Genomic DNA, 21,096 nt, shown 5'->3' on the forward strand with positions numbered 1-21,096 from the left:
TGGGTGCTTCTAACTCAGAGCACAATTAGACAAATGACACAATGATTTATACGTAGGCATGTAGGCCCAACTTGCAGTGAAAGATGATGATGATGAGCTACTGAACTTAATGAATCATTAAGTATGCTTTTTGTAACAACTAGCAAAAAAATCAGGAAGTGTAATAGAAATAAGTATCTTTTTCAGAATTTTATGTCATTTTGTACAGTTACAGTATGATTTATTGCTCTTTATGTCAATCAAAGATCAAAGTCTTTGTTTTTAAGTTGCAAGGCAGATGCTTAATATAAAAAAAAATGAGTAGCATAAGAGGAAATTGGGCAGCAGCCCTCCCTTCCTCCTTTTTCTCTCTCTTATATAAGAGTAGTACTTTTGCAACTTTTAACAGACGTTATTTCTTCCACTGATTTATCTACTTGTAGTTATTTGGCTAATCTCCACCACAGGAAAAGGATAATTCATTCAATTGGTAAGTTATTATATGAGTATGAATATTCTATTTGTTACTGCTTTTAGTATGTTGAATGGAATGTACGTAATATAGGCAGTTTAATAGAACGATATAAAAACAGAGCTCTTCACTGTCTACATTATGTAGACCCAATAAATTTGGTTAAAACTGAACGGTGACTTCGACTTCGGTATGAAAATCCACTTTTCTTGTTGCTGGAGTAAAATGAGTGTAGGACAATAGGAATTATTATTGTGTATCTTTTTTTTTTTTTTAAAGACGGTCCATATCATGTATACTTTAAGGTAGCTCAGTAAGCCTTATGGTTCAAATATAAAAATACCACATTATACCACATAATACTACATTACATCTTATATAAATATAAAAATTACCTTACCTTAATCTTTTTTTCTATTAAATATTTTATTTTCTAAAATATTGTATTGCTGATAGTGCCATAATAGTAACTAGGAAAAGTGATATGTAACTTGTTGACACTTTTTTTCTGAGAGTATAGGAAGTGCACAATGAATTAATATTTTACTATACACGGATCATAGCCTACAACAGAGAAGTAGGATTATTCTGTGTTGCTGCTTTCAAATAGACAGATGATTTAAATAAAAGTTGTTAAAAACTGCTTAGTGAAAAAAAAAAGAATGAAAAAAAAGAAAGAAAAAAGAAGGAAGGAAATAAAGAAGGAAGGAAGAAACTTAGCTCAATTACTGTAAACCTCGAATTTCCCAAGATGGCACTTTCCTTTTATCCGGTTAATATGTAATTTTCACTTCAAACCATGGCTGTAGTATACTTTTGGAAGTCATTTGAATATACAAATGAACTGCGTTTAGTTACTCATGCAACACTTTAAAGGCAGACTACATGCACCTTTTAAGATCCAACCTTCAGAAAACACTTGTCATTTTACATTATTGAAACAAAAACCCTCCAGTCACAAACTAGACTATAACATGTAGGGAAGGTGATCTGCATTATGGAGAATGTATTTTATTAATTGATTTTTGTTAGAAAAACAGGAACCGATTAGCCACTTTGTAAGAACCAGTATCAAGTAGCAAGCCAGCAGTAAACTTATGGCCTACAGTACATGATGCACAAAAAAAGGAAGGAAATGGGTAACCACAAGGTTAAAGCAACCGCATATTTTTCCAACTACCAAAAATGCAGGTGGAAATTTGCTCAGGTAATTAGAAGAAGCTTGAATGCTACAATGTGTATTTAAGAAGGAAAAAAAAACTTCAAAGTACGAAAATAATAATTTATAACAACGCCAAAGCAAAAGTGTTTCAGACACTGAGAAATTATGAAAGGTTTTTATTAATATTGACAATTCTGTCATTTATTTAGAACACGAAATTACAGACCAGCGGTAACATTATGATCTCATAATATTGCATAGTGCAACCAGTGTGTCTGACACATTTTCATGGAAAAACAGCATTACCCTTTTTAGGAATTTGAGCTAACTCTTCTACAGAAATGAGCCAGTCTTCATTCCCCACGTCCATCAGTAAACCTTGCGCATCCATGAACCTGTCACCAGTTCACTGGTTTTCCTCCCTTGGAACACTTAAAGTAAGTCCTGACTAGTGCAGAACAGAAACATCCAACAAGGTGTTGCTCTGACCCAGTCTTCCAACCATCACAATTTGGCCCTCATCAAAGTCAATCAAATCCAAATGCTTGTCCATTTTTTGAGATTGTATTGAGATATTGTAACAGTAGCTACAGTGACAAGGGCCAAATTGTGATTGTAAACTAAAATGTTTTGTAATAGGCGAATACAGTATGTGTGTCTGTAGACAATGATTCAGCTGGCAAGAAATCTGTTTTCCTCTTTTTGCCATTCAACTCTTATGCATATGAGCATGATTTACTCCATGGTAACTCAAAGGTGTTTCACAAAATCCAGTAAAGTTAATTTAGGAAGTAATAAAGCAGACCATATTGTACCATTTCAGTACACGCAGAATCAGTATTATAGACAGGGACCTTTAGATGCTGTAGAACACCAAATGCAATAATATTTTGGATGCTTTTATAACACATATGTATTGTACGTCTTTCATTTCAGTTTTCTTGTAAGAAGACTCTGGTTTGGATCAGCACCAGTTATTGAGCTATGGAGATGCATTATCACATCAATAGCTCCTTGTTCAGTAAACCTGGTTCTGTGGACAACAAGACGGTGTACGAGATATGCAGCCACATTCCAGAGGTCATCATTTTCTACATAGGCATGCAGATTTGTAACATGGTCGTGGGGCTCCCGGCAAACCTCATGGTCCTGTGGCTGATCCGCCACAACAAAAGAGACACGTCCACATCAGACATCTTCATCTGGCATCTGGCTGTGCTGGACATCTTCTTCTGCCTTATAACTCCACTGGAGATTGCCAACCTGCTGTACCTGACCACCAGCAGCACCTGGTATGTGCTGCGCTTCTTTTACGGCGTCAAAGACCTTTCGGCACTCTTCCTGGCCTGCATCGCTCTGGACCGTTACATGGCCGTGCGCCATCCAATTATTTTTTCCAAGCTGAAGGACCGGCCCCATCGTCCTGTTTGTGCCATTGTTATGTGGTTCGTCATTTTGGTGCACGGCATACTAAAGTGTCTGAACACCATCCCCAACTTTGATAAAGTATTCACGGTCATGATCCTGGCCACATTTGCATTCATGGTTTTCTTCAACATCTCCATCCTGTGCGCCCTGCGCCAATCCGGTCCAGGCAGGGACGACATGCATCCGGTCAAGAAAAGAGCTTTTAAGATGGTGCTCATTATTTTAGCTATCATAGTCTTTAACTACTTACCTCCCGTAGCGCTCTTCCCATTTAAGGCGTATTTCGCTCCAGATAAGTTTAAATGTTATGTCCATTACATAGCTTTTGGCTTCCTGAACATCAGCAGCAGCATTCAGCCTGTCTTGTACCTGTCGAATAAGAAACCACAATGTCCAGGGTGGTGTAGTGAGTGCTGCAGCACTAAAGAGAAAGAGACTATAACAACAAATGAGTTATCTACAGTGTGCACTACTTATAAATAGATGGTTCAAGGGAGGGAAAAAACAATGACATTCCACATTTGAGTACAAGTTTTACATATTCCACAACCAAAAACTTGTGAAGATACATTATAGTTTCAACTTGATGTAAATCCTATTTGATAAGAAAAGGTATGAATTCTTAAGTAAACAAATAATTCAATGTCTTAGACTGTGTAAAAAGAACCGGGCGATCTCTCCATGACGTCACCCATAGGTTTTCTGAATTGTGGTTTTAAAGCTCAGTTCAGAAGCTCTGATCGTCACCAGCTTGGCAGGAGCAGACTCCGCCTAACCCCGGGTAATTCAAACAACAGGCATATGGGAGCCTGGCTGTTGGTTGAAACATGTCTACGTTGGTACCTACTAGCAGTAACCACAGGTTGGCTAGATTAACTTTATCGTAGCTAAATGCTTAGGTGGCTTGTGTGGTAATTTATATGCTAATGTTATTTTGCATTAGATTGAACTCCGTTATCTATACCCTGTACAGCATCCTGTGTCTACTCCTACATTTCTCGTGGTAAGATAAAGTATAATAATCTGATTAGCTAAAGTGATGCATAGCAGACAGTTTAATACCTGTATTACAGCTGTCACTTAAACTGGCCAAGCCCCAATTTTATGACTTAACTGATGAGTTGCATAGAAATTTGGCGCTATGGAGATGACTCTGAGTCATTTTTAAAGCCAAGTGAGGAACTGCATGTTCCTCTCCTTCCTGCGTTGGACTCTTTTTTTTTTTTTTCTTTAGAACCGGAGCCCGACCAGTTATCATAAATGGCAAAAAAAACCCACAAAAAAGTGATTCACTGAAGTCATGTAAAGATGTTACGACATGTCAATGATGTTCTCATACAGAAAAAAATGGGAGTAAAGGACAAGGATTACTTTGTAAATATAAACAATGATGTAAAAAATGAGTCATAAATAAAAAGTCACATATGAAAGTACATAACCATGAAACCAAACATCAGAACTCTTGTTGTTTGTTTTATATAAATATATAAAACATTTTATGGTTTTTAACATTGGTTAGCAAGTACACCATTAAAAATAAACATTTAAGGAAACAATTTTTGGTTTCCAAAAGAACCTTTTAGTTTAGGGTCATGATTGTTTTTGTTGTTGCAGTAACAGACTGAATACTTATTTGTACCACAAAACCTTTCTATTTTATTTTATTTTTTTACTCCCATATCATTTATGGGAGATTTTTTTTCTATGAAGAACAAAATGTTAGATATCAATCAAAAAGTATTTTGAAGAACTTCTTAGTGGTGACTGTTAAGACCAAAAATATCATATCACATTGCTGTGGCTTTACATGTTGTGCCGTTACATAGCATTACATTTTTAAACCTAGTTTGCGAGAAACTATAACCAACACAGGATTTGTCGTGATATATGTTTGAAACCAATCAAAGACTTCATTGTTGATTCATTTCCTTTTACAGCCATACATGCCCATGCTTTCACCATATTTGACAGATGATGCAGCATGCTTTGGATCTTGAGCTCTTCCTTTCATGTTCCATTTTTTTTCTCTTAATTTTTTTAACTGGCCTTTTTGTTCTGGACTGTTATTGATTTGTGTAAAGGAGGGGATTCAGTGAATGCATGACTGTGGCAGAAGCATTTTACTATGTATCATACTGTGTATGGTTGTATATATGTGACACATAAAATTTGAATTTGACCTTTTCCAGAGTGTTCCTGACTTGACTTGATATTTTAAAGGCAAACTTTCCGCTCCCTCTATGATTAACCAGTGTGTTTTTCCTCCTGATGATCGCCTCATTTGTTTTTTGTTTTTGTTGTTGTTTTTTTTACATCGTATCATTTATGGTAGATTTTTTTTCTATGCGTAAGCAATAACAAAATGTATTATTGTATATTATTAATGTATACTATATAAATATATATTATAGGAAAATATAGTTTTGGTGAAAGGTTGGTGTAATTTCCAAAGCACACTTATTTAAACTTTGTTTTTCAATTTATTTTTGGCATATTTTTAAAAGAAATATATATATGCTCAAAATAATCATTGTAGAAATGTACAGAAAGTATACATTAGAATACAGATTTGAATATACAGTAGTCTCAGTATATTTTAAGATAAATTTGAATGTACTTATTCATACAAATTGTACTTATTTATACACTTGCGCGCATGCTTTCAGACTCGTTTTTGCATGCTGAATCTCTCTCGCGCGCAAACTCACTTTTGCATGCTCAAGATCAAATTTATGTGTCTCTTCTGTGCGCGCTCAGTATCATAAAGCTGCTGTACACTTGCACGAATTGCAGCAGCGTTATAACTTATAATAGTCTGGAGTAGGGGCAACAGCAGCCAATCAGAAACCGGAGGCGGGCAGATTCAGCAGTCGTTTTCTCATATCATTATTATTTTAGTTTTATTGGTATAAGGAATTTCATGTTTTTTGTTAGGTGGTTGGTAGTTAAGTACATAGTTTAAACTATAGAATGTATTGTATAATGTGTTATTGCTAAATCTTATGTACGTTGCTACTAGTATAATGTTCTGTAGCTCTCGGCCTGTTTTCAGTCTTTGTGTAACAGCTAGAATCAACACACCAGGTTTAAACTCATACTGTATATTCTAATACTAATGTCTGTCTTGGTTCAGACAAAAGTTAATTTTTTTTGTTTGTTAGACTACCTGACGTTTTTTTTGAACACAAATAAACTATAGTACGGCTTTTTTTTGTAACCTTGTGCGAATTAAATCTGTTAAACTCAGGAACAAAATCTGCCTCGTAATAACTGATGTAATGTGTCAAAAACATGTTATACAGTAATGTAGTAAATGCATTCAGCCTTTGTAAATGATCCTAAATATCTTTAGTGTACTGGTAATACATTTGCAATGCAGTATTATAGAATGCAATGTATAATATAATAAAGTATATTTGTATTAACCTCACAGTGTTTTGTATTTTCAATTGACCAAAAGTATAACAGCATGCGACTGCTGCTTTCATAGTATATTATGTGTGTATTTGTAAGGCAATAGAAAAAATGCCATAATGTACTTATAATACATAAAATATATACTTTAATTTCATTAATTACTGACTTTAGGTGTACTAAGTATACTTAAAGTTGTTCAACTTTAGCACACAAAGTATACTTAATACACTTAAAATTGTGCTTTAGTACAATTTACAGTAATTACAACCTAAATGCACTTAGTACAAAAGTACACTTAAGTATGCTTTGGCATGCTAGGATTTAATATAATATACTTAGCTTATATAAAAGTATACTTTTTTTTTTTTTTTTTTACTTGTATTGAGTGCTGTCCTATCAGTTTTGTAGCATCTCAGCAGAAGCTAAGGCTTGGTACACTTAGATTCTTACACTTATAAAAATGTATTCTACTACCTCCATCACCAGTCACATCATCAATAAACACTGTTGATCCAGCTCCATTTGCAGCCATACATGCCCATGCTTCCTCCATCTTTGGATCAGCATGCTTTGGATCATGAGCCCTTCCTGTTATTTTCCATTTTCTCTCCAATGCAATTTATTGGTAATTTTTTATTTTTTATTGGCCTTTTTGTTCTTGACTTTTCTTGACTGTTCTTTACTGATTGATTTGTGTGAGGGAGAGAATTCAGTAATTTCATGTCTAGACTGTGGCATAAGCATTTCACTGCATATCATACTGTGTATGGTTGTGTATGTGGGACAAATAACATTTGAATTTGACCTTTTCCAGAGTGTTCTTGACTAGACTAGATCTTGACTAGAAGCTCTTATGAAGTAGATGATACCAAGTTGGAGAATTCATAATAGGCTCAAGAGTGATAATTCCCCTTATGGTATAAACCACATACTAAAGATGATAAGTGAGTATTTGAGGTTTGATCTAAAATAAGACTGTACGTACAGTACCATACGGTTTGTGGCAGAGCATGTACTGTAAATGGCATTCTACAAAACAAACTGGAAAAAAGTTTAAGAAATGTTCTGAGAAAGGTTTGCATCGGATTTAGACACTCCTGTTGATGCAGAAGAGAACAGGAGTGAAAAGAAGAGTAGGTTTAAGGTCATATGAGGTCCTGTTAGGAAGGCTGTTGAACACGGGGCATTCACCTCTCACTCCTGAAGTCCTTGCCACTCTTCCATAAGGCCAGCTTTGTGGAGTGCACGACTGATAGTTATCCAGCAGACAGGTGCGGATCTCTGCAGTTCCTTCAGAGTTACCATGGACGTCCTGGTCGGTTTCAGTTGTGCCATACTCTTTTCATTTTCGGATGATGGATTGAACAGTGCTTTATGAGATGTTCAAAGCTTGGGATATATATATCTAACCCTGCTTTAAAGTATATCCCTTACCTATCTGATGTGTTTCTTGAGTTTCATGATGCTGGGATTGTCATTTTCCTTCCACTTCACAATTATGTGACACATTGTGTTGGTCCAACACATAATATCCCAAAAAATTTACGTTAGTAGTTGTAACATGACAGTATGTGGAAAGGTTCAAGGGGTTGAATAAGCATATGTTCACTAATAAAAAGGTGACTGGCAAACTTCCTGGATGTTGGGAAATGGATCCTTGTGAAGTTGTGAAGTTTCAAACAAAATAACTGGAAAGCTCCATGCTGGATGGGCCCATAACAAGTGCCTCGAACAATGGTATTAGTATTAAAGTTGGAATGCTATTGGCCATGTGGTTCTTGTTGCTTATGATGCTTATGTGATGGTTTGATGTTTATGTCATATTATGGGGTGCTTCTAGATCAGCACAATTAGACAAATGCCAAAATGCAGAATAGGTCTAACTAAAATTTTTTTCCTATTACCATCTCAGGGTGTTTTTCCTTGCCACTGTCGCCGTCACCCTTGGCTTGCTCATCAGAGAAATTTCATTCATTTATCTCGTTATTATCTAAACACATTTTTCTCACACAAACACAATTTATTATTATTATTATATTATTATTTTATTATATATATATATATATATATATATATATATTTAGGGTGACATCAGGTAAATTGGTTTTGGTAAATCACTTGGTAAAGCTCCAAAAAAGCACCTAGTGAGACTGATTGTTTTTATTTTTAATATGGTTTGTTTTCAACATGGATATGCTGAATTAATTGAATAAATTATTATTGGTTAGGCGCTATAACATTTAAAACATCAGTTGTTGCACATTTTTTAGCTGAGCAGTGTTCAGGTAAAGTGGGCCACCCCTTCAGGTAAAATGAGCCACTCATCAGCTAAAATGAGCCATTTAAAATGCAAAGGAAACCAATAATTAAAATCAAGCAGAGGACTGCCTGGGCATTTTCAATAGTGGCAGCCTTTGTTCAAGCCCTGCTGAACACCGCAAAGAACTCCATCCTTGACAGCTTCTGCCCAGCCATCATCCTTGACCACTTTCTTCCTTCCTGGTCCCAGTGGTGTTTTAAACTTTTAAAGAGGGCCTTGTTTGCTGGTTGCAATGCATGTGTTGTGTGGGCAGGGTAACACATGACGTGCCCGTTGTTGTTCTTCACTAGGTTAATAAACTCCAGGTTATAGACGTGGCTACTGTGGCTGTCAAGGAGGAGAAGGTGGGGCCTGGAGGAACTCTGGAGGAACCTCCCTGCTTAGGAAGGGACTGAATGAACATTTGACCCCACTCTAGAAAGAGGTCAGAGGTTATCCAGCCATTGTCTGAACACCTTGCGCTGGTGTTCTCCGGGCATCCCTGTAGCCACTCAGAACGTACACGCTTCCCCTTAAAAATAATCATTGTTCGACTATATGTGCCTTCTGCATTGAATGCTGCCAGACAAGTCGTTGTCTCCCCCTTCTCTCTGGCACACACCTCCACACATGGCGTCTTTGCAGTGTAGATCGCGGCACACCCCATGCTCGTGATAAGAAGTGCACACTCACTTTAATTCCTTTCTTTACTCCCTCCCTGTATTCATCTAAGGCCCCCTTCATCCTCTCCTCTTCCCACAGATTGTAGTTTGGCCTTCCTTTTTCTCCCTGTTTTATCGTTGTATCCTTTCCTCTCTGGTCCTTGCTTCTCCTCTCTTTTCTCTCTTTCTGTCTCCTGTCGTTTCCTCTGCATGCCTTTCTCCTCACCTGTTCTCTCACTTCCTGACTCCTCTGCTTGTCTCCTCTCATCCTTTTTCCTCCTCTCACTTCCTTTCTCTTTTCTTTCTCCTTCTCTCCTCTCCTCTCGCTTCCTTCTCATTTGCCATACTTAATAAAATATTTACCACCATTATTACTGTTGGGGTGTGTGTATGTTTTTGTGGGTGTGTGTGTGTCTGTGTGTGTGCACGCGTGCATGTGTACATACAACCTGTGTGGGTGTGTTGCGGTCGGTATGTGAGTGTGTGTGTGTGTGTGTGTGTGTGTGTACGCACACATGCACACACACCCTCACAGACACACTCTCTCTCTCACACACACAGACACACTCTCTCTCTCTCTCTCTCTCTTTCTCTCTCTCTCACACACACACACACACACACACACACACACACAAAAACACTCAAACACATATGTATTTGTGTTTGTGAGTGACACAGATGATGGCCCATTTTAGCTGAAACATGTGGCCCATTTAACCCCAGTGGGTTAAGGTAAATTGGGCCACCAAGAAAAACATCAAATTTTTCTGATATATTATGCATGATATGTTTATGTCCATGTTTGTTTTTTATAGAGTTATCATCCTTATAATGGGTTAGTTAGATTTGGTATGCCAGGCTACTTACTATGCAGCTTTTTTGTGCAGTCTTGATTTGAATTATTGCCCGGCCGATCATAGTAACCATAAACCAATCAAATCACCTGTTACTTGTCAAGCACAGTTATGAAAACAGTTTGAAATGCTTTGCAGTAATTGGCTCTAAATTCCAGAGACGCTGGGCCTCCCAAACCTTAAATAGCCCATTTTACTTGATGGCCCATTTTACCAGATATCACCCTATTTATTATTACTTTTTTTTTTTAATGAATTTCTTTCATCTTTGTGAAGCTGCTTTGAGACAATGACCATTGTTAAAAGCGCTATATAAATAAAATTTAATTGAATTTAATTGAATTAAATAATGATGAGCTACTGAGCTGGCCCCTGACTCCTGAATAGATACAGTACTCCCAGATAGAAATGGCATGTGGTTTAAGCATCTTTAGCACAGTTCTCCTTTTTAATAGTTACTATTAGCCTATTTTAGCTGCATCCATTCAAGAAACTGACACATGTTCTCTTCCCCGGGAATCGTTGAGTAATGCCAAAATCATTTAGTATGCTTTTTGTAACATTTTCTTTGGTTTAGCCTTACTAGCCAAAAAGCAGGAAGTGTAATGAAAATATATATTTTATAATCTTTTTGTCATTTTGTACTGTTACAGTATGATTTTTTTTTGCTCTGTCAATCAAAAATCAAAATTGTTTTCAAGCTGCAAGGCAGATGCTTAGTATATATATATACATATATAAAAAAGAGTAGCCCAAGAGGAAATGGGCAACAGCCCTATCTTCCTCCTTTTTGTCTCTCTTAAATAAGAGTAGTACTTTTGCAACTTGTAACGGACGTTATTTCTTCCATTGAATTATCAACTTGTACTCATTTGGCTGATCTCTACCACAGGGAAAGGATAATTTATTCAATTGGTAAGTTATTATACAAGTATGAATATTCCATTTGTTACTGCTTTCAGTATGTTAATGGACCGATATACTGTAAAAACAGAGCTTTTCATTGTCTGTATTATGTAGACTCAAGTTTGGGTAAAACCGAACAGTGGCTTAGACTTCTAGAAATAACACCAAACTCCTCTTTTCCTTGTTCCTGGAGTAAAATGAGTGTAGGATGTTAGGAGTTATTCTGATTTTTTTTTCTATTTAAGACGGTCCATATCAAGTATATTTTAAGGTAGCTCAGTAAGTCTTATGGTTCGAATAAAAAACCATACACCACTTTACATCTAACATAAATATACAAATACCATACCTTATTTTTTTCTATTAAATATTTTATTAACCAAAATATGGTATTGCTGATAGTGCCGTAGTAGCAAATAGGGAAAGTGATATGCAACTTGCTGAGAGTTCTTTCTCTGAGAGAATAGGAAGTGCACGATAAATTAATATTTTACTATACACGCATCATAGCCTACAACAGAGAAGTAGGATTATTCTGTGTTGCTTTCAAATAGACAGACGATTTTAATAAATTCTGTTAATTGCTTACTAGAAAGAAAGAAATGTCCTCAATTACAATAAACCCTCAATTTCTCCAGCGTGCGCTTTTCTTTTATCTATTTAATATGCAACTTTTACGCCGAACCATGGCTGTAGTATACTTTTAAAAGTCATTTAAATATACTAATAAACTGCATTTAGTTATTCATGCAATACTTTAAAGGAAGACCACATGCACTTTAAGGTAATCTAACGGGTTCGACCATTGTTTGCACGGGCGGCACCATAAAGCACGGACGCGAGGCGAGGTCTTACGGGAAATGGGGTAATTTAATTTATTTAGGATAAATAGGGAAGAAAGGGGTTATAGGAGGGAGGAAGGGAAAAGGGGGCTGGAAAGATGTGCACATACAGGTCTGTGTGGACAGCAGCTCCTGCGCAGTTGGCTCGTGCTGGCTCTGCTCTCGAGGGATTGCCGGACTGGCCCGTCTCAGCTCTCTCTGTGGGCGCGGACTTACTGCGGTCCTCTGTGACGGCTTTCCCCGGCTGGGAACAGGGGACGTGACGTGAACCTCCTTGCGGCCTTTTCCTCCTCGGCGGCAGGGTCACGAGAACCTGGCTCCATGGAAGAGCCGCGGGAGCTCCGGCAGTGAGCTCGCGGCTATCCTTGTTGCGGAGATCAAAGGCGCATTCAACTCGCCTCTTTGAAGTCCCTGGTTCTTGTTCCGGGGACTTCTAAAACGCGGGAAGCGCGCGTTTAAGCGCGTGCGTCGCACTCTTCGCTTCTCAGTAACTTTGTTCTCAGTAAATTTGCTGTCAAATGCTACAGTGTGTACTTACGGCAGAACATTTACTAAATAATTTTAAGAACAAAAATAAAAATGTACAAAATATTCAAAGCAAAAATTTCAGACAAAAAATAGTTTTTATTACCATTCACAATTCTGTCACTTTTCAGAGCACATCAGGTTTTAAAACAATGCTTAAGAATTTGGATTGCTTTACATCGATAACATTAAGACCAACGGCATAATATTGTGTAGTGCAACCAAAACTGTGACGGACTGTGGGTTCTGACACATTTTTAGGGGAAACAGCATTTACCTTCCTAGCAATTTAAACTAGCTCTTCTATTAATACGAGCCAGCCTTCACTCCCCACGTGCATCAGTAAACCTTGTCCACCCATGAACCTCCCTTTGACCACTTTAGGTATGTCCTGACCACTGCAGACCCGGAACATCCCACGAGGAGTTGCTCTGACCCTGTCCTCCAACCATTATAATTTGGCGCCTTATCAAAGTCGATCAAATCCAAATGCTTGCCCATTTTTTCTGTCTCCGACACATCAACTTCAGGAGTTAAATGTTCAGTTGCTGCCTAATGTATCCCACCCTTTACCAGACGCCCTTGTATTGAAATACTGTAAAAGTAGCTACAACAACAAGGGCCAAATTGTGATTGTCAATAATTATTAAAGTTGTTTTAAAATTGTTGTTTTATTATAAACCAATACAGTATGTGTGCCTGTAGACAATAATTCCGCTGGCAAAAAAATCTGACAAGATGTTTACCTCTTTTTGCCATTCAACTCTTATGCATAAGTATGATTTACTCCATGTTCATATACTTCATAAAAGTCAAAGGTGTTTCACAAAATCCAGTAAAGTTAATTTAGGAAGTAATAAAGCAGACCACATTGTACCATTTCAGTACACGCAGAATCAGTATTATGGACAGGGACCTTTAGATGCTGTAGAACACCAAATGCAATAATATTTTGGATGCTTTTATAACACATATGTATTGTATGTCTTTCATTTCAGTTTTCTTGTAAGAAGATTCTCGTTTGGATCAACACCAGTTATTGAGCTATGGAGATGCATAATCACATCAATAGCTCCTTGTTCATTAAACCTGGTTCTGTGGACAACAAGACAGTGTACGAGATATGCAACCACATTCCAGAGGTCATCATTTTCTACATAGGCATGCAGATTTGTAACATAGTTGTGGGGCTCCCAGCAAACCTCATGGTCCTGTGGCTGATCCGCCACAACAAAAGAGACACATCCACATCAGACATCTTCATCTGGCATCTGGCTGTGCTGGACACCTTCTTCTGCCTTATAACTCCACTGGAGATTGCCAACCTGCTGTACCTGACCACCAGCAGCACCTGGTATGTGCTGCGTTTTTTTTACGGCGTCAAAGACCTTTCGCCACTCTTCCTCGCCTGCATCTGCCTGGACCGTTACATGGCCGTGTGCTATCCAATTATCTTCTCCAAGCTGAAGGACCGGCCCCATCGTCCTGTTTGTGCCATTGTTGTGTGGTTCGTCATTTTGGTGCACGGCATACTAAAGTGTCTGAACACCATCCCCAACTTTGATAAAGTATTCACGGTCATGATCCTGGCCATATTTGCATTCATGGTTTTCTGCAACATCTCCATCCTGTGCGCCCTGCGCCAATCCGGTCCAGGCAGGGACGACATGCATCCGGTCAAGAAAAGAGCTTTTAAGATGGTGCTCATTATTTTAGCTATCATAGTCTTTAACTACTTCCCTCCTGTAGCGCTCTTTCCATTTAAGGCGTATTTCGCTCCAGATAAGTTTAAATGTTATGTCCATTACATAGCTTTTGGCTTCCTGAACATCAGCAGCAGCATTCAGCCTGTCTTGTACCTGTCGAATAAGAAACCACAATGTCCAGGGTGGTGTAGTGAGTGCTGCAGCACTAAAGAGAAAGAGGCTATAATTGCAAATGAGTTATCTACGGTGTGCACTACTAATAAATAGATGGTTTCAGGAAGGAAAAAACAATGACTCTGTACGTCATCTTCTGTCTACTCCTACATTTTTCATAGTAAAATAAACTATAATAATTCCACTTAGCTCATAAGCTAAAGTGATGCATAGCAGACAGCTATAGGTTTGACACCTGTATTACAGCTGTCACTCAAACTGGCCAAGCCCCAATTTTATGGCTTAATATAATTTTAACTAATGAGTTGCTTAGAAATTTGGCTCTATAGGGATTGAGTCATTTTTAAAGCCAAGTAAGGAACTGCATGTTCCTTTCCTTTCTGCGTTTGACTCATTTTTTTTTTTTTTTTTAGAACCGGAGGCCGACCAGTTATCATAAATAGGAAAAAAAAAACAAAAAAAAAAAAACAAGAAAAAGTGATTCACTGAAGTCAAGTTAAGATTTTATGACATGTCAATGATGTTTTCATACAGGAAAAAATAGAAGTAAAGGACAAGGATTACTTTGTAAATATAAACACTGATGTGAAAAATGAGTCATAATTAAAAAGTCACATATGAAAGTACATAACCATGAAACCAAACATTAGAACTCTTGTTTGTTTTATACATACAGCACAGCAGGTACGAAAAGTATTTACACCCCCCTAAAGTTTTCATTCTTTGTTATATTGCAGGCATTTGCTAAAATCTTTTAAGTTAAGTTTTCCCTCATTTATGTACACACAGCACCTCATATTCCCAGAAAAACACAGAATTGTTGACATTTTTTGCAGATTTATAAAAAAAAAAAAAATGAAATATCACATGGTCCTAAGTATTCAGACCCTGTGCTCAGTAGAAGCACCCTTTTGATCTAATACAGCCATACATTTTTTTGGGGGAAAGATGCAACAAGTATTTCACACCTGGATTTGGGGATCATCTGCCATTCCTCCTTGCAGATCCTCTCCAGTTCTGTCAGTTTGGATGGTAAACGTTGGTGGACAGCCATTTTTAGGTCTCTCCAGAGATGCACAATTGGGTTCAAGTCAGGGCTCTGGCTGGGCCATTCAAGAACAGTCATAGTGTTGTTGTGAAGCCACTCCTCCATATTTTAGCTGTGTGCTTAGGGTCATTGTCTTGTTGGAAGGTAAACCTTTGGCCCAGTCTGAGGTCCTAAGCACTCTGGAGAAGGTTTTCGTCCAGGATATCCCTGTACTTGGCCCTATTCATCTTTCCCTTGATTAAAACCAGTCGTCCTGTCTCTGCAGCTGAAAAACACCCCCACAGCATGATGCTGCCACCACCATGCATCACTGTTGGGACTCTATTGGACAGGTGATGAGCAGTGCCTGGTCTTCTCCACACATACCGCTTAAAATTAAGTTCAAAAGGTTCTATCTTGGTCTCATCAGACCAGAGAATCTTATTTCTCACCATCTTGAGTCCTTCAGGTGTTTTTTAGCAAAATCCATGCGGGATATCATATGTCTTGCACTGAGGAGAGGCTTCCATCAGGCCACTCTGCCATAAAGCCCCAAATGGTGGAGGGCTGAAGTGATGGTTGACTTTCCACAACTTTCTCCCATCTACCGACTCTCATCTCTGGAGCTCACCACAGTGATCTTTGGGCTCTTCTCCCCCGATAGCTCTGTTTGCCCGGACGGCCAGCTCTAGGAAGGGTTCTGGTCGTCCCAAACGTCTTCCATTTAAGAATTATGGAGGCCACTGTGCTCTTAGGAACCTTAAGTGTAGCAGAATTATTTTTTGTTTTCTCTGAGCTCTTCATGCAGTTCCTTTGACCTCATGATTCTCATTTGCTTTGACGTGCATTGTGAGCTGTAAGGTCTTATGTGTGGCTTTCCTAATTCCTAAATAAAGGTGTAGCACCATCTCAAGGATGAAGAAGAAAGTTAAATGAGTTAAATATATGAGTGTCACAGCAATGGGTCTGAACATTTAGGCCCATGTGATATTTCAGTTTTTCTTTTTTAATACATCAGCAAAATGTCAACCATTCTGTTTTTCTGTCAATATGGGGTGCTTTGTGTACATTAATGAGGGAAAAATGAACTTAAAACATTTTAGCAAATGACTGCAATATAACATAGAGTGAATCATTTAAGGGTGTCTGAATACTTTCCGTACCCACTGTAAAAAAAACATTTAATGCTTTTTTTTTTAACATTGGTTAGCAAGTACACAATTAAAAATAAACATTTAGAGGAACCATTTTTGGGTTCCAAAAGAACCTTTTAGTTTAGGGTCATGATTTTTTTTTTTATTGTTGTTGCAATAACAGACTGAATAATTATTTGTACCACAAAACTTTTATTTTTTATGCATTGTATCATTTATGGTAGATTTTTTTCTATGCAGAACCAAGAACAAAATGTTAGTTATCAATGAAAAAGTATTCTAAAGAACTTCTTCGTGGTGACTGATAAGACCAAAATAAATATATACATTGCTGTGACTTTACAGTACATGTTGTACCTTTACATAGCTTTGCATTAGAAGCCTAACTTAACATTAAAACATTACGGTCTACCTGCCAGCAAAACCGTGCTGCTGCTGCTTGTCTTTGGTCTTTATTAAAATAAAAACATTTCTATTAGGTTGTTCTTTTATCTTAATGTTGCATGAAATAACCAAGAAACAGGCCATAAAACTGCTTATTGTGCAGTTATTTCTGAGTTTTGAAAACTGTTATAATTTCTAAAGATTTAATAATACATTATTGGTAAACCCTTTGTGTTAAAGCTGAAAATCTGCCCTTCAGCCACATATACAGAGGGAAAAATACATATCTTCTCTTACAAATTAAAAAATCTAACTGTACAAACATTACAGTTGTAACATAAATGTTATCACTTAAGCACAAGTCCAGTTATGAGCAAAAAACACATTTGAGTTTTTTCATTAAATTTATTATGATGGAATGACAAATGCAAGATTGGCCTCATTCCCACTAAATAAACAATACTAACCATGACAACGTACATATTTTTAGTTAACATTACAATCTATCCTTTCTTGTCAAGGGGAATTCGCAGTTAAAAGAACAGTATAATGTGCTCACTTTAAAACTTATACTGCAAAGCTAAGCTTGTCAATACTGTTAACAAGTCTACAGTCATATTCACAAGTATAGATTTTTCAGAGTCTTTTAGTTCACATGGTTGGTTTATGCAGACTTACAGAGAAGAAGCACGAACAGGAACAGTGAGAAAATACTCAGTAATGCATGCCCTAAAATGCATAAAAAGGTAAGAGAACTTAAAACAAACAAACAAACAAAAAGCAACAACAACAATATGCATGGAAAATGAGCAATATCTCAAACATTTGCAATCTTTTACAAGTGTAAGAACTCAATCACACAGACATTGGGGAAAAAAGTGTTAGGTAATAAGATCACACAGTATTAAGATACAAGAACAAAAATTCAGCATTTCTGATCAGTTTGTTACAATTAGTCACCATTCAAAAAATCATGATTCCTATTATGATTAATGACAGTTATTGACAGTATAACACTGCATATGTGATTCCATTCAAAACATGGAATTCATTTTCCAGTGAGAAGTTGCCACTTCAAGGCTTCAGCAGGGAATCAAGGATCAATTTTAGGCTCCAGTGAAAATGCTAAAATGATCCAACTAGTTTTCACTTGTCAAAATATCAAATAAGAATGATGAGACAGTAACTGAATACTGTAGATTATATTATTGAAGATCTTTTTTTTTTTTCCTCAGCATTTTAATTTTTTGTTCTACTGGGTTTATGTCTGTGCAGGTTAAGAAAACGCCATTATATATTAGTGGGACAGATTTCTGACCAACAGCAAAAAAAAAAAGAAAAAAAAAAGCTTGATACAGTTGTTGAATAGTTACGTGACAAAGTGAAATAGACATAAACCTAATTGGATTACTTTGAAATCGGACACCGGCTGTCAAAATGCCGGTGAATAAAATTTTGAAATATACTTTTCTACATTTTCTCCACTTTTGGAGATAAACAGCCTTTTGAACTGTACCCGTGTGTAAGATTTGTGCAAAACAAACATCTGGGTTCAGAATAGTTAGTTATAGTTTTCTGAACTATATATATGGAGGAAAAAAAATGTCAACATTTTGCTGTATGGAGGTTTCATGAAGGAAGATGAACTGTATATCTGTACGTGTTTGTGAATATACTGTATACATATTAGAGATGTAAAGAAAAAAATAATTCCGTTATGTATCTTGATTCTTTTGTGTAGCAATTTGTGTATCGCCACACTGAGTGCTCAATTTTTTTAATTATTTAAATTTATATTTGCTTAAGTTTAAGGTTGTAAAATGTCACCGTTTCTCTACAATTCCTACAGCTGGTGTGCTCTAAACTATTCTAAGCAAAACATCCTAAATGGTAGGAAAAAATTACTTGCTAAGATTTTTTACAAAAGAAAGTAGTATTAAATCTGGGTATTTGTAAAATAAAATCATAATAGAATCGCAATGCAAATCGAATCAGCACATAAGTATTGTCATAATATTGTATTATTTTGTTTGTTTTAAATAATTTTTTTTTTTCCTTTAAAGAAATTTTTGGAACTAGATAAAAGCAATATTTTATCCACATGGTGATCAGTCATAACCCCCGGGGATTACATTTATACAAGCTAATAAATAGCATACTTTTAGGGAATGTCAGGAATTACAATTAAAACACCTCAATAACTATTTACTTAGTGATCTTCAGCAACCACTTTGTCCAGATCATGTATCTCAGGGTGCCAGGCAAATAATTGTACCCTTAATTAGTACTAGGGGTGATTTAGCCTAGCCGATTCATGTACGGAAATGTTGATTTAGCGACGGAAGGGGAAGGAAAATTAAAATTTCAAAAACAAGGATGTACAAGAATCAGGTATTTCTTTTAACCTGAAAACATCACAAATCACTAATTTAATTGAACCTTATTTTATACATGTCCACTGTCATAACTTTTAGGTAAAATGGGCCTAATTTGTCCAAGCTGTGATGCTCGGAAACCAAATATTTGACATACAATATTTTTATACATTTAATTGACTATGCAATAAAAGGCTGTTCAGCAAACTGAAATGTAAAAATCTCACACACACCTGGTGCCATTTTGCCAGGTACAACTATCTGCAACATGGGACAAACCGGACGGTGGATCATTTTCCAGTAAAGAGATCAGTAAGTGTACAGATGCTTTAAAACATCGTTACTATAAACGCACAAGTGTGATGTCACAGCCATCCATAGCCCAGAGCCCAGGGGTCAAATTGGTTGTATACTACTAGGATCCATCCAAATCCGAGAGCTTGTGTACAGTGGTGTGAAAAACTATTTGCCCCCTTCCTGATTTCTTATTCTTTTGCATGTTTGTCACACTTAAATGTTTCTGATAATCAAACACATTTAACTATTAGTCAAAGATAACACAAGTAAACACAAAATGCAGTTTTTAAATGATGGTTTTTATTATTTAGGGAGAAAAAAAATCCAAACGTACATGGCCCTGTGTGAAAAAGTAATTGCCCCCTGAACCTAATAACTGATTGGGCCACCCTTAGCAGCAATAACTGCAATCAAGTGTTTGCGATAACTTGCAACGAGTCTTTTACAGCGCTCTGGAGGAATTTTGGCCCACTCATCTTTGCAGAATTGTTGTAATTCAGCTTTATTTGAGAGTTTTCTAGCATGAACCGCCTTTTTAAGGTCATGCCACAACATCTCAATAGGATTCAGGTCAGGACTTTGACTGGGCCACTCCAAAGTCTTCATTTTGTTTTTCTTCAGCCATTCAGAGGTGGATTTGCTGGTGTGTTTTGGGTCATTGTCCTGCTGCAGCACCCAAGATCGCTTCAGCTTGAGTTGACGAACAGATGGCCGGACATTCTCCTTCAGGATTTTTTGGTAGACAGTAGAATTCATGGTTCCATCTATCACAGCAAGCCTTCCAGGTCCTGAAACAGCAAAACAACCCCAGACCATCACACTACCACCACCATATTTTACTGTTGGTATGGTGTTCTTTTTCTGAAATGCTGTGTTACTTTTACGCCAGATGTAACGGGACACGCACCTTCCAAAAAGTTCAACTTTTGTCTCTTCGGTCCACAAGGTATTTTCCCAAAAGTCTTCGCAATCATTGAGATGTTTTTTAGCAAAATTGAGACGAGCCTTGATGTTCTTTTTGCTAAAAGTGGTTTGCGCCTTGGAAATCTGCCATGCAGGCCGTTTTTGCCCAGTCTCTTTCTTTTGGTGGAGTCGTGAACACTGACCTTAATTGAGGCAAGTGAGGCCTGCAGTTCTTTAGATGTTGTCCTGGGGTCTTTTGTGGCCTCTCGGATGAGTTGTCTCTGCGCTCTTGGGGTAATTTTGGTCGGCCGGCCACTCCTGGGAAGGTTCACCACTGTTCCATGTTTTTGCCATTTGTGGATAATGGCTCTCACTGTGGTTCGCTGGAGTCCCAAGGCTTTGGAAATGGCTTTATAACCTTTACCAGCCTGATAGATCTCAATTACTTTTGTTCTCTTTTTTTTCTGAATTTCTTTGGATCTTGGCATAATGTCTAGCTTTTGAGGTGCTTTTGGTCTACTTCTCTGTGT

The 21,096-nt window shown here is 37.2% G+C and overlaps 2 protein-coding genes across 2 annotated transcripts; both read left to right on the forward strand.

Annotated features, from left to right (window-relative positions):
- The first annotated feature begins 2,474 nt into the window (after window positions 1–2,474).
- On the forward strand, window positions 2,475–6,446 carry LOC128511783 (proteinase-activated receptor 3-like). Its single transcript, XM_053484765.1, has one exon. It carries the CDS (start codon window positions 2,598–2,600, stop codon window positions 3,522–3,524), a length of 927 nt encoding a protein of 308 aa, XP_053340740.1. The 5' UTR covers window positions 2,475–2,597; the 3' UTR covers window positions 3,525–6,446.
- Window positions 6,447–11,109: 4,663 nt separating this feature from the next.
- LOC128512551 (proteinase-activated receptor 2-like) lies at window positions 11,110–14,822 on the forward strand. Its single transcript, XM_053485885.1, has 2 exons — window positions 11,110–11,188; window positions 13,545–14,822. The coding sequence occupies exon 2, from the start codon at window positions 13,593–13,595 to the stop codon at window positions 14,517–14,519; it is 927 nt and encodes a 308-aa protein (XP_053341860.1). The 5' UTR covers window positions 11,110–11,188; window positions 13,545–13,592; the 3' UTR covers window positions 14,520–14,822.
- Window positions 14,823–21,096: the final 6,274 nt, after the last annotated feature.

Source organism: Clarias gariepinus, chromosome 24 (genome assembly GCF_024256425.1).
Source record: "Clarias gariepinus isolate MV-2021 ecotype Netherlands chromosome 24, CGAR_prim_01v2, whole genome shotgun sequence".
Classification (NCBI taxonomy): Eukaryota; Metazoa; Chordata; class Actinopteri; order Siluriformes; family Clariidae; genus Clarias; species Clarias gariepinus.